The sequence below is a fragment of the Rattus norvegicus genome, chromosome 5 (assembly GCF_021556685.1).
Source record: "Rattus norvegicus strain SHRSP/BbbUtx chromosome 5, alternate assembly SHRSP_T2T, whole genome shotgun sequence".
NCBI lineage: Eukaryota > Metazoa > Chordata > Mammalia > Rodentia > Muridae > Rattus > Rattus norvegicus.
This window is the reverse complement of record NC_141538.1, coordinates 16,920,872-16,935,336: the sequence shown is the minus strand read 5'-3', so window position 1 is coordinate 16,935,336 and position 14,465 is coordinate 16,920,872. Positions and strand designations below refer to the sequence as shown.

Sequence of the window (14,465 nt, the reverse complement as noted above, 5' to 3'; positions counted from 1 at the left end):
ATAATGCGGAGACGGAGAGTGAGGAATAACCGTCCCTTATATAGGAAACTATCCTCGCCTAGGACGTGTCACTCTCTGACTGGTCGCTGCCAATTATGCCAGATGAGACGTACCAAAACGTACGTGTCCCTTTGAGTAGGGAAGTTACCAGGCGCCTGCGTATTGCCCTTTTTACTAGGTGCGTTCTGCCGGATGCTGGTGCCATCTTGTAATGGAGTTTGTGAGGACAGCTCCTCGGACAGCTCCTCACATCTCCCCCTTTTCTGTTTTTTTTAAGCAAACAGGACACCCAGATATAGGAGGGCGAAGACAGAGGTCATATCCTCGTACAAAGTTGGCGAACCTGTACAAGAGAGATACCCTTAGGCTGTTGTTGGGACCCAGGGCACTCCCGACCCGTCGCACTGCCATTTTTCGAGGGAGGGAAAACTGGGGCAGAAACCCTCGTGTAATATGACATGCCTTCCAGGGAGCATATTTGGTAGAACTTCCCTGTGCGATGCTAAGCTCGTCACCCCTCATGGGCTGCTCAAGCCGGACACTCTAATCCTGTGCAATGAACCGAGGTTCTAGGAGTGCAAGAGCTGTCCAGCCGGCGACCTGTTGCTTGAGCATGGTCAACCAGATATCGGCTGATGCTCCTTGTTCAAGGGCTACAAGCGCCTGGGCGATCACTACTTTGTCCTTTCTTGTTTGAGATCTCAATTTGCAAAGCAACCAGAGGAGTAACACTAATCCACAGCAGAGGATCACTCCAAAAAGTCCCACTCCCACCCATTCCTTGAAATAAGAGACTGCTGAGGTGATCCAGGACGACAATCCTTCCGTGAAAGACAGGTCCAGTCGGGTAGAATTTACTTGAATGATGGTCCCTCTCAGCTCCCAAAGTGTCTGTTCAAACTCCGAGGTCCAATTCTGTAACAGATGCTGTGAAAGACTCTTAGACAGATTAGCAGCTCGGGTAAATTTGTCATATTATATGGAGGTGACACAAAGGCCTGGGAGTTTTTGCTCACAGCCAAGCTGGGCCAGTTGCCATAGAATGTCTAATTGCTCTCGGACCAGATCTATACGTTGGTTGACAAGCATAAGGCCTCCCTATGTCTGAGTATTGGCCGAGGCCTGTCTGTCCCGAGCCACAGAGATGGTGGCCGATAAATCATTGATAGTTTGGGTTGTCTGTACTGAATTTGACAAGGCCAATGCCGAGGCAGTAACCGAGGCAGCGACTGCTGTCGTAGCAATAATGCCAGCAATAATTGCAGAAGTACCAAAATCTCTTTTTCCTCTAAATAAGGTCATGGTCCCCGGGGGATCAACAGGGATCGGGATAAAGCAAGGCATGCGGGTAACTACTGCGATATTTTATATGAGTAGCTGTCCAGACAGAGGCAGCAGGTTTGATGTTCCCCTTCCAGGAAAATGACAACTGTCCCTTTTCGCCCTTTCCTCCAAGTAGCATCGCCATGGGCGTAAGATCAGTGCAGCTACCATTAACGCAATGTAAGGCCACCACCATAGAGAACTGTGGCATTAGCCAGAATGTCCTCCTCACCAGTTCCCCATGTGGCCTCCCTTAACCAAGCAGAAGATTGATTACATAACATAATGCAAGGGAGATCAAAAGATGTTTTGTTGAATATGCCAAAGGCTGCCCTTAAGGGGAATAGTCCTATTTTCTTTTAGTCGTTCAACCTGTGGATCCTTAGGTAAATAGGCCAACCCTAAATCCCTGTTAGTGGTACATCACCGGCATCGGGAGTGGAAAGGTTGACATTATTCCCCATCGTAGCTCGCCCTGCACCGTTGCTGGCATCCATGGAAGAAGAGTGAGGAGGTGCAGGAGTCCCAGTCCCTTCTTGATCACTTGCTGTGATGCTCCGAGTAAGTCGTCCTGGGATCCATATGGGATTTTCATTGTCCTGTGGAAAAACACAGACAGCTCCCCTAGATCTTATTAAAACAGGATCCAGGCCTTTCCATTCATTTGTTAATACATCCTTCCATTTGACTAATTCTTTTGTCCTCTTGGGCTCTGAGCAATGTTGCTCAGCCGCTGTTTGTCCAGCTTCATCAAGATTTTAAAAATTTAAGGTAAAAAGGGCCAGAGCAGTGGCCACTCGGGGTGTTGGGGGGAGTTCTATCATAATTCCCCTTCTTTGTTTTATTAAATATGATTTGAGCGTCCGATGAGCACGCTCTATGATTCCCTGTCCTTGAGGGTTGTAGGGCAGGCCCGTCAGGTGGGTAACCTGCATCTGAGCACAAAACTGACGGAATTTTTGAGATGTGTAGGCGGGTCCATTGTCAGTTTTTACACATTTTGGCTTTCCCCAAGCACTCCATGCTTCAAGGCAGTGCTGAATGACATGTGTTGTTTTTTCTCGGGTAAATGGGGTGGCATGTAGAATGCCAGAACATGTGTCTATAGATACATGCACATACTGTAATTTTCCAAAAGTAGAATTATGAGTAACATCCATTTGCCAGATTTGCAATGGCTGTATTCCTCTCGGGTTGACCCCGATGTGAGGAACTGGGAGGAACTGGCAGCACTGTTGGCATTGGGTGACTATACCACGTGCCTCTTTTCTAGTTATAGAGAAGCGGCGGCATAAAGTTTCTGAGGTGACATGGAAATTGCCATGAAAGAATTTAGCAGCCTCTAAAGGAGAGGCCAGGGCCACAGCTATCATTTTTGTGGCTTTGTCAGCCAAATCATTCTCTGAACTCATTGGGCCAGGGAGTCCAGAATGGGCCCGTATATGAGTAATGTATACAGGGAATCTTCTATTTAATAGGATAATTTGGATTTTTTGGAAAATATCTGCCACCTTACTAGTGGTTTTAATTATACCGGCGGTTTCAAGAATACTAACAGCACTAGCTCGGCCTCCTCCTCTGAGTCTAAGGTTTTATTTTCAGAGCTTTCAGAACTGTCGAGGTTCAGCGCTTCTAGCTCTTTCACAGTGTATAGGCTGGCTCCCCCTCCTGGTTTATGTGTAGAGGAGGAAGTGCTGGAATCTGAAAATTTCAATGCTCCCTTGTCTGCGGACTTACCGGGAGGGCACTTTTTCTTTCTTAGGATGTCTTTTTTCTTGAGCGCGCCCAACCTTTCACTACGTTCGGTTTCTGACAGACTTTCCCGGACTACCTCGAGAGTGGCCTGTCCTTCTACTACTGCTGCCTTACACATTTCATCCTTTAAACAATTCTTAACCAGCTTCCATATAGCTTTGGTCCCTAGGCGCAGATCCTCTTCCACCAATTTTCTGTCAAGGTCTTTTCCAAGTTTGTTCCATGAGGCAATCGTAAACGAGCCTGAACAGGCAAACCAAGGCGCCACCCTCTCTACCTCTTTCACAAAGTTTTTAAATGTTCTTCCTCCAATTTTGATGTTCCTCTGCTTTAACACTGTTTCCAAGGCCGTGACCACAGACTGTGAGGATCCCATGATGGGCCAGGAACGCCGGCGGCTTATCTACGTCCGTCTGACAAGGCGTGAAGTGAAAGGGTAGAGATGGACACGCTGCTCTCTTATGTACGGGAGTCTTACACGTGCCTCCCCGGACGGTGCCGCTTATCTACGTTGGCCTTATCGCGTCCTTGCTCCTCAACAGTCAAAATCGAAGGTAAAAGGGAGCTGCACGAAGCTCACTTATATACGAGAGACTGAGACGCACCTTCAGCTGCTGTGATCGTCCTTTTAACAGCGAAAAAGGTGAAAACAGAACATAAAGAGTAGGGTGGCTCCCAGGACAAATACTATAGCCTCAACAAATCCTTCCCAAGGCGGTGACAACGCCAGACCAAAGTCCAAGAGAGGACTGCCTCTCCGAACGTATCTACCTGCAGTTCTGAATCCTCCTTGTCGCCAAGGGATCTCCGAAGGTGCTGACAATGGCGAGGTCTTTCCCAGGTTTTCGGCACCAGATGTCCCGCGCTACGTCTCGCCAGCAGGAACGACGTGGCACACACAGGATCCTACTGCAGAAAACCTTTAATGCGTCTTGAGAGGGAGAGCATAAGCTTATAATGCGGAGACAGAGAGTGAGGAATAACTGTCCCTTATATAGGAAACTATCCTCGCCTAGGACGTGTCACTCTCTGACTGGTTGCTGCCAATTATGCCAGATGAGACGTACCAAAACGTACATGTCCCTTTGAGTAGGGAAGTTACCAGGCGCCTGCGTATTGCCCTTTTTACTAGGTGCGTTCTGCCGGATGCCGGTGCCATCTTGTAATGGAGTTTGTGAGGACAGCTCCTCACATATGTGAGGACAGCTCCTCGGACAGCTCCTCACAACCATTCTCAGCTTTTCCTATGACCTATACCTACTGTAGTTTATAAGGGGATAGGTGCCTACCCTAGTTTATAAGTACAAGCCAGTGCACAGCGAAATCTCTAAACTAGACCACCACTTGGGTAAAAACAAGATTTAATGGAGAGTAAATGGCCAATAATTCTCGGGGGGGCAAAGAGAAGGAGTAAAATGGTATAAAAGCAAGTAGCATGGCAGTTAACAGGGTGTGGATTTCTGAGCTGATAGATGCAGTTTGGATTGTTCGGGAACTAGAAACCTCTGCCTGAGGTAGTTCACCCATGGGAAGAATTAATAGAAGTTCTCTGTTGGCTTAGAGGGGGAGGGTACTGATTAAAAAAAATACCAACTGCCTTTGGCCTTAGTTTACCTAATAACAATCATTCTATGTGCTTGGCCAAAGTCCTTCTGTTTATTTTCACCAGTAGTGCCAATTTATGGCTCTATTTGAATCTAACATTCCAGTCTTTTATTGATGATAAGGGACAAAAATAGTACTCTGGCTACTAACTGCCAATTGGAGAGGAAAGAGTTTAACCTGGCAAGTAATGCTAGGAGACCTGAGGAGATTTCATCATAACCATCTGTTTTACTGACTGGTGGATTAATTTACTAATTCTCTTCTGAAGGAACCTGAAGAGATAAGGAAAAGTCATTATAAGAAGGATACGGACCAATGGGCAGAGAAGATGGAGGAGCTAGGGGCCCAAGGGAGAACAAAAGAAGAGATGTGATACAAGTCTGACCCTGTAGGTTTATGAGCAAGTTCACTTGAATCTTTCATCCTCTCCTATAATTGACCTGACTGGTTTACACAGTGGCTATATTCATTGTTGAGAAAGAGGCAAGATATTCATGATTCAGAAAAAAACAAGTTTTCATTTTTCATTGTTAGTCCAGGGCTTGCTGGTTTTGCAAGACCGCCAATGCTAGATAGATAGGCTTTGTTTAGAGCAGTTACAAAGCAGTAATTGATTCTTAGATGGTGCCTGTTGGCTGAGCAGAAAATCTGATGGGAGAGTATATACTAGGGCAGCAATAAGGTTAAGGAGATTAGCAGGGATCTTTATTTTGGATGTATACTAGACATTTCCATCTACAGTCCATTTGACCTATTATAGATGGATCCATATCCCAACTCGCAAAAGCTTTTTTTTAACTTGATAAAAGTGATAAATGTTTTAGATTTATCCACTGTTATCAACACTGAAATCATCATTGCAGAAAAGTCAGTTAATAAGTGCTATAAACAGATGGTGAATATTCATGCCTTTGAGTCACAGCAAAAATAAAGCTTGAAATGTTATTAACATGATCAGAGAATGCACATTCATCTGCAATAATGAAGGAGCAGGAAAAATTCAGACCCCCTAGCAAGCAGAGTAGAGCCAAAACTGTAGGTTAGCCAGTTCAGTGACTCTGTTCCAGGAACTTAACTGACCACAGAACTGATGATTACACCAGCTGGTTCGGCAAATCTCTCCTAGGAACTAGTTGACCATAAAGTTAGATTAAAATCTTAAAGAACAATCATGAGAAACAGGAAGGTTCTCCTTGTGATTTTTCACTGGTATTCTCGACATTTTCCAATGATGCCATCCCTACCCCCTTAGGTTGTGGTTTCTTCCTTTAAATACCCTTTCCCCAAGTTAGTCGTGGTCAAACTCCTCTACCCCTGTGTGGGATATGAGTCTTGACCCCAGTGCACTTGTTCCTATCAATAAACCTGATGTGATTACGGCAAGGACGGTCTTACATGAGTTCTTGGGAGGTTGTGTCATTCCGAGACATGAGTGAGGGTCTCCTTGCTCCAGGGGGTCTTTCACTTGGCCGCTCGTCCAGGATTGGCAACCACCCTCATCTCCGGAGACCCACTTGGAGGTGAGATATTGTCTGTGTCTCTGTGTTTTGTCCTAGCTGAACTCTGGGTCTGTATTTTCTCTCGAGTTCTGGTTTTGCAGTTGCTCTCGTCTTGGGTAGAGTCAGAGACTTGCGTCTCAGGAGAGACGGCTAGTGTGAGTAGTAGACGTGCCAGGGGATTACTGACTGTGTTGCCCTGGGAGACATCCCAGGAGGTCTGGGGGAACCCCTGGGAAGCCTGGGAGATTCCCGTCTGTGTAACAGTGAGGAAATAGTAGTTCTATAGTTCTCCTGGATTGGAGAAATCTTCACGCCCTCACGGCCATCTGTATTTTCAGAGTAGTCTTGTCTTGTCTGTCTAGGTGAAGACAGACATCTGTTAGCCTTTGTCTGTGTGTCTTAGGTCTCTGCTTTGTTTTACTTGTGACACTGATGATGAGACAGACTGTGACGACTCCTCTGAGTTTGACTTTAGACCATTAGACTGAAGTAAGGGCTAGAGCACACAACTTGTCAGTGGAGATTAAGAAGGGACCATGGCAGACATTTTGCTCCTCAGAGTGGCCGACGTTTGATGTTGGCTGGCCTCCAGAGGGCACCTTTGACTTAACCATCATTTTTGTAGAATATGCTCTCTTCCATCTGTCTTTGGTGTCCTGTTGGGAAGGAGGAGTAATATGGAATCTGCTCCTCTTCATTTGTCTTTGGTGAGCTCACGGAAGCTCCTGTCTGAATCAGTTCAGTTTTGTGGTGATCTTGCAGCAGCCACTTGTTTTTTGCTTTTGTGTGCACTTCTGTTTTTATCTGTTAATCTTTTGATTGTCTTTCTGTGTGATGGAATGCTATTTGTCCTCTTCGGCAGACCTCTATTTTCTGGACTCTCTTCTTGTTTTCTCACCATCCCACTTGAGATGCTTGTTAGTAGCTGTTACAGGTCCTCTTTACCACTGAGGAAATACAGAATCCTACTAGAGGTCAACAAAAATGTTCCAGACACAGATGGAAGGCCCTCACTTCTGCCTGTTGACACCAATACAACTGAAGGTAGGGAATGCTACAAGTCTTTCACCAGGCTCCAATGGTGGGTCTCTCTGAGGGGCTAAGAAATGCCCCACCAATTTGGCTCAGGTAAAAAAATGAAAAGAAAAGGTTGCAGAAACTTGAGGGATTAAGCTAAGTCGCTGAGAGAGTTAGTGTAAGTTGAAGAGAAAGTAGGGTTTATGTGTGGTTCAGGGTCTGCTCACATAAGTGGATAGCATTCAATGACTGTAGAGGAAGATGCAGAAGATATCTTAACAGAGAGACTGAAAAAAGAGGAAAAAAGAAGGCAAAAAGAGCAGAAAGCTAGGGAAGAAAAGACAGAAAGAAGAGGTAGCTAGAGAGCTAAAGAGAGATAAAAGACAGTATAAAAAACTTAAACTGGCCACAATAGTTAGAGAGACTAGGAAGACAGTACCTGGCAACAGAAGAGAATTCCTGGCTAAAGATCAGTGTGCCCATTGTAAAGAATAAAGGTCACTGGGTCAGGGACTGCCCCAGGATAGAGGAGAAGCCCACCCAGTGTTTTGTGGATACAGGGGCCCAACACTCTGTATTCCTATGCCCAAGTGGGCCAGTGTCCATCAAAATACCTTAGGTACAGGGGTCTAAGGGAAACAAACAATACTCATGGACTACCGAAGAACAGTGGACCTTGGCTTGGGCTGGGTAACACACTAGTTCATGGTCATCCTTGACTGCCCCTATCCTTTGCTCATGAGAAATTTGCTTTCCAAAATGACTTGCGTGGACTGAAATGGCTGGGTGAGGCCATTTGTATGCATAACTGCAGACTGTGTATGTGGAGCTTAAGACATGTCTCTGTGCACCAGTACCTGATGCTGGGAGATGTGTGGCTTAGTGTCATTCTGCCTGGAACACACTGCTCCTACCAGCTGGGCACTAATGATTATCACACAATCCAGGACTTAAACTGTGGTAGAGTGGTTGATGTTTTGCCTTTGAATGGAATGTCCCAGAGGATGGAACCACTGATCAACTGACATGGACTAGATTCTCCACCAGTTGGGGGCAATCTGGTCACCTTGCTGCCCAATCCTTACCTGGAGCCACCACAACATGAGTGTCAACTACTGGCAGAAGCCTATGGGTGGACGGAAGACCTCTGCAACTGACCAATCGACCCCTGCTGAAACCCGAGGCTATCTTGTCTACAGATGGGAATAGTTCCCTTCATGAAGGTCAGAGATGAGTGGGTGCTGCCATGGTGGACAACACAATGTCATCTGGGATGGACAAACCTCTACTCCCCAGCATATCAGCACAGATGCTCTTGCCATCTCTTGGATGCCCTGATGAAGCCAGTAACTGTATTATTCATTTCCCAGCACATCAGGAGAGAAGAGATTCAATGACATGGGACAATAACAAAGCAGATCAAGTGGCTTGAGAAATGGCTATGTAGGAGCATATCCTGGTTGCAGGCCTGCAAAAGACAGCCACTGAGAACTGGGATCGGACTAAGGGATGGTCTCACTTAGAATGTACAACAGAAGAAAAGACCCAAATTGCTTAGAAGAGGAAGGACAATGACACACTTGAGGGGAAAGCTATACTCCCCAGAGAACAAACAAAAGACTCACTTTGCCAAAAACACAAATAGACTCATTTAGGAGATAAAAAGCTTATCCAAGTAGTTAAGGTATATATAATAGACTTTAAGATTTAGCCAGAGAGGCAGTAAAAAAAGTAAAAGGTATGTCAGCAAGTGAATGCTTACAGAACAAACAGAACAAAGAAACCTAGAGAGTTTAGTGAGAAGTCGAAGTGAACTTCCCTGAGATAAAACCAGCAAATATGGTTACAAGTATCTCCTAGTACTTGTAGAAACCTTTCCAGGAATAGAAGCTTTCCCCACCAAGCAAGAGACGACCTTGGTAATCATCAAGAAGATACTGAAAGAAATCTTCCCCCGGTTTGGAGTACCTAAGGTAATCGGGTCAGATAATGGCCCCGCTTTCATTGCCAAGGTAAGCCAGGGTGTGACCAGATATTTAAAAGTCAATTAAAAATTACATTATATCTACAGACCTCAAAGTTCAGGACACATAGAAAGAAGAAATAGAACTCTAAAAGAGACCCTGACCAAATTGACCATGGAGACTGGTGCAGACTGGGTGGCACTCCTCCACTCTTGCTCTCTTCAGAGCAAGAAATACCCCTTGCAGATTCAGCCTTACCCCCTCTGAGATCTTATGTGGGGGCCTCAGCTCCTCTGACTGTATTAGATGATGTTATTAAACTAACATGTCATAGTAAAAATGATTTTTATGCCAGGCTAAAAGACCTACAGGTGATACAGAAAGAAGTCTGGTAACATCTGGCAGCAACCTATGCCCTGGGGACCCCTGAGTCATGTCACCAGTTCCAGGTCAGAGACTTGGCTACATACGGCGACACTGAGCCCAGATACTCGAGTCTTGCTAAAAAAGGACCATAGCTTGTGCTGCTGACCATCCCGACAGCTATCAAGTCTCAGTCCTCACCAGCTGAGTACTAACTGTTGCGGCTGAAAGCTGGAACCTAGAGGGAAACTCAGATCTTCAAAAAGTTCCCTGGACCTGCACGTCAGATAAGTGGATACATCAGAGACATGACTGGTGGGGTTACTGTAATGCTTAATTGAGGAGTGTACTTTAGAAACAAGAATTTCATGTTTGCCCTGGGCTCCATCGAGATAGGTCCCCCAATCAAAGATGTTGGGGGTAGGCTTGTTTTCTATTGCAAATGATGTAATTTCCCCTTACTATGAAGGCATTGCATATGTTAGTACTCTTAACACTTCTTGGGACTGTGCCTCAGGGATCACAATCTATATAAGTTTAGAAGTTCTAAAAGGCAGTCCAGACTTTTGTGTGTAGGTTCAGAGAGTGTCCAGATTGGAATCCTGATGCTAAAGACTTAGTAAGATACAAAAGAGAGGTGGGAATTACTCTGGCAATTATCTTAGGGCTGAGTTTATGTACAGCAAGGGTAGCTCCAAGGACATCTGCTATTGCCCTGCAACACAAGGCTTATGGAGAATTCAGAACTGCCATGGACTTAGATATAGAAAGAGAAAGTGCTGTACAGATTTTGATATTACACCACCAATATAGCGCTTCACAAGGTCAAAAAAAACCCCTGATATTATGAAGATACTGAAATTTAGTTCTATGATTAGAACTAGGCACTAGAAGAAGTGGGGAGGTGAAGGACCAGACCCCCTTGCAAACAGAGTTGAGCCAAAACTGTAGGTTAGCCAGTTCAGTGACTCTGTTCCAGAAACTTGACTGACCATAGAACTGATGATTACACCAGCCAGTTCAGCAACTCTCTCCTAGGAACTAGTTGACCATAAAGTTAGATTAACAGCTTAAAGAACAATCTTGAGAAACAGGAAGCTTCTCCTTGTGATTTCTCACTTGTATTCCAACATTTTTCAATGACGCCATTCCTACCCCTTTAGGTTGCGGTTTCTTCCTTTAAATACCCCTTCGCCCAGCTACTCGTGGTCGAACTCCTCTACCCATTCTTGGGATATGAGTCTCGACCCCAGTGCACTGGTTCCTATCAATAAAGCTGATGTGATTACAGCAAGGTCTTACATGAGTTCTTCGGGGTTTGTGTCATCCCGAGACTTGAGTGATGGTGTCCCTGCTTTGGGGTCTTTCAATAAGATGAAAATATTCTGAAAAAAAAATGAGACAAAATTAAAGTGGAACTTGAGGCTGAGAAGATGATTCTGAGATAAAGAGTGAATACTCTTTTAGATAAGAGGACTGGATAAATATAAACTAGACAAATATTTCAGCATAGTGAGAAGCATTTTAAATCTGTATTTAGAAAAGAAAACAACCAAAAGGAAGCTTTTTGAGTCTGTTACCATGATAATTTTCCAAAGCCAGTGCTGATATATATTACCAATTAATTACTCATCATAACTGAAGCCTATCATGTTAGTTGTAAGAAATAGGAACACCTGACTTTTACACTGGTAGAAAATTAAGCCTCAGTCTTAGAGCCTTTTTATTTAAGAGACTCAAGCAATTTAAAATTTCCCCCAAGGCTCTCTAATTTTTATGACAAGAAAGCAACATGTACATATTTGAATCCAAATTATTGCAAATCCAGAATGTTTTTTAAGGTGAGAGCAAGCTTTCTAGCTATGAATAGATTGACCAGGCAGCTGCAGCCTTTAAAAGGGAGCTGGCCAAGAGCAGCTTGATAACATAGCACTGGTGGGGCTGCAAAGTTGTCTGATGAAGATGAGTCCTGCCGTTGGGACTCCAGGGAATGAGAGTAGGGATGTTGGCTAACATCTTTAACAGTGGTGTCAGAGAAACCATTGCCCAAATTTATATCATTATAGAGAGCTGGCAGGAAGGGGGCAGATTCTATAACCTGATTAGAGGAGACTGCAACATAACCCTATTTACTGACAGTGGAGCTGAGAATGGGGTTCTCATTTAAGCACCAAGTAAAGTCAGAATTTGACATAGGGAAATAGAAAGTTGTAGATTTTATAAGTAAGGTTTTTAAGTGAGTACACTAGTAGTGAGTGAAAGTAGGTACAGGTAGTCACCTTGAGAAGGAGCATATCAGGGCTTAGAGGAAAGCAGGAATCAAGTGAGATTTTAGGATTTTCTAGGACGATAATATGAAAAAGGTGAATCCTAAGAGACAAAATTGAGGCTCTTTTGTTGTGATAGATCCATGAACCAGTATGTTGGTGGAACAGAACAAGAGAGTGTGTGTAAACATAAGTGAGCTTAGAGGCTTCCTGTGCCAATAGGGAGGCTGCTCTTAGTACTTGTTGGAAAGATTGCCATCTGTAACTATTGTATCTAGCAGTTTAGAAAGATAGATAAAATGAACAAACACAGGTCCTCTTATTTGTCCCCAAATTCCTGGACCTATTCCCCAATTTTTAGTGGAATAAAAGTTTGCTCAGAGTCTGGAAAAGTCAAAGCAACAGCCTGTAGGAGGGCTTCTCTGAGGTGAGAGGAGGTAGCTGTGACAGACTTAATAGAATTTAGAGGCCCAATTAGGAAACCCTTAGCTGTGCCATAAAGAAAGCATGAAAACAATCTAAGTTGGAAATCCAGGTGTCAGGCCAAAGAAAGAGAGAATACCTTCTTTGTTGTTTTGAGTTGGGAGATACTGTCTCCTCTCAGGAGTGAGTTTGTAGCTACTGTGGGATAAGAGCAAGACTAAATAATTGATTTCAATGACAGAAAATTGAAATGTGGAAGGCAAAACTGTCTCCTTTGATTCCTAGAAAGTTAAGAAGTTGAGCAGTTTGTCGTTCTGACAGAGCAAGGAGCTGCATAGTATAAGATCATCTGAATACTGAAATAAACAGTTTATAGACATATTATTTAGAGGACAGTCAGTGTCCATAGCCTAGTCAAAGAAATGTAATCTATCTTGGAACCATTTGGGGGAGAATAGCCCAAGTAAACTGAAATACTGTTCCAGTGTCAGGGTCCACATGGATGACAGCAAGGAGGTCATCTGACCCTGGGCATAAATAAATAATGGGAAAAAACATCCTTAAGGTCTAGAACAGCAAAATAAGAAGTAGAGGAATGAATCTGAGAAAGGAGAGTATAAGGATTATGTACAAAGTGACATGTGGAAATGACAGCTATCTTAATAATACTGAGGTACTGAATCAGACAAAAAAAGTGATCAAGTCTTAAGACATGCATGCATGAGTGGGCTTGAAAATGCCATTATTAAGAAGGCATTGAATGATAGGTTTTAATCTATCTCTATATTTTAGATTGATATAATATTGAGAGGGATACAGGAAGGAGGTAGAGTCCCTGAATGGGGACTAGTTAATGGGAAGCCACTGATGGAGAAGTATTGGTGTCAGCTGGCATTAAAGGACTCTTTAAAGGCTGAAAGGATGGCAGAAAAATTCCAGGAGTTAATTGGAAAAACAAGTATAAGCTAGTCATAATATTGTTGTTTAGGAACAGGGTCAGTCAATGAGGGAGGTGGAAAAATAATTTTTAAATACCAAGTTTTCCATCGCCATCTCTGGCTAACAGGATAAGAACTCCAAGACTAATTAATTATTCATTAAAAGCCTATGCTATAACCTTTGTTTCATTTCCTGACTAGCTCTTAACTCATTTAATCATTTAATCTATGATATGTTTACCACTCGGTTAGTTACGTTCAGTTCTGGCTCACTTCTTCCTTCTCTTCTAAGCAGCGTCTTACCTCAGTGTCTCTCAGAGTACCTCTACCTGGTGGTTAATCCATCTCCTTGTTTCCTTTCCCATCTCATCTCTCTTCCTGTCCTCTGTGGCTCTCTTCTCTTTTATCTCTTACTATTTCCCAGAATCCTTTCTCTTCTTGCCAATGTCCTACCTCTACTTTCTGCCTCAGCTCATTTTCCATTGGCCTTTTTTTATTGACAAGTGATGCTTATAAGAGATTCTCTCTATAACAAGGAGGGAATTATCAGTTAGCATCAGAGGGAACAGAAGAGAGGACTTGTATACCTGGAATGATGAGTCAGGTTCTCACCATCTATCATAAAGATCTGATGAGTTTAACCAGAATAAGCTAGAGGTATAGACCAAGCAGCTCTCTTAATATTAAAAATGAGAGATTTGCTCACTACCTGGACACTTCCTGGGCTCCTCCGTGGTTGCTGGGGCTAAAGTTCTAGGGTAGAGATACTCTGAATCACAGTGCCCATGTGCCTGTAGGGAAAGGAAGCTGCCTGACATACCAGCATGGTTCTTGTTGAGTAGGCTCCAGGAGCTCATGGAGACAGAGAAACAGGCTCCAGTGAGATGAAGAGAAAGAAAGCTCTGGGGTGACACTTTCCACCTAGGTAAAGAGAAGAGTGGACAAAAACAGCTGAAAAGGCAGAGTCTAAATTTTTAAATTGAAAGTGGTGGGTGGCAGAAGGATATTGTCACTGGCACTGCAATTTTAGAAGCTGCTTTGGCCATAACAATAAGAAGATGTTCAGCTGAGGCTCACAGAGAGGCCCTGAGCATTGTCCTTACCACTGGGGCAGACCTAACCTGCCTTAACTTCTTGCTTACTCATTCTTTCGTGTGATTTTCCATCTCAATGACCTTTTTTTCTAGACCATGAAAAAAATAATATTCCTGAGGAGAGAATAGGGTAACAAAGCCTGCTTTTCTTTATTTTAATTTTTAATTTAATTTTTTGGTTTTTGTCCCCATATATCTCTGCTTCTTTCTGGCTTGC

General features: G+C 43.8%; 1 protein-coding gene across 1 annotated transcript; it reads right to left on the bottom strand.

Annotated features, from left to right (window-relative positions):
* Nucleotides 1-254: 254 nt before the first annotated feature.
* On the bottom strand, nt 255-14,075 carry LOC148005642 (uncharacterized). The gene is made up of 4 exons (XM_087551473.1): nt 13,975-14,075; nt 10,829-10,911; nt 3,850-3,987; nt 255-1,922 (listed from the first exon to the last, which is right to left on the bottom strand). Exons 1-4 carry the CDS (start codon nt 13,978-13,980, stop codon nt 1,736-1,738), a joined length of 414 nt encoding a protein of 137 aa, XP_087407599.1. The 5' UTR covers nt 13,981-14,075; the 3' UTR covers nt 255-1,735.
* Nucleotides 14,076-14,465: the final 390 nt, after the last annotated feature.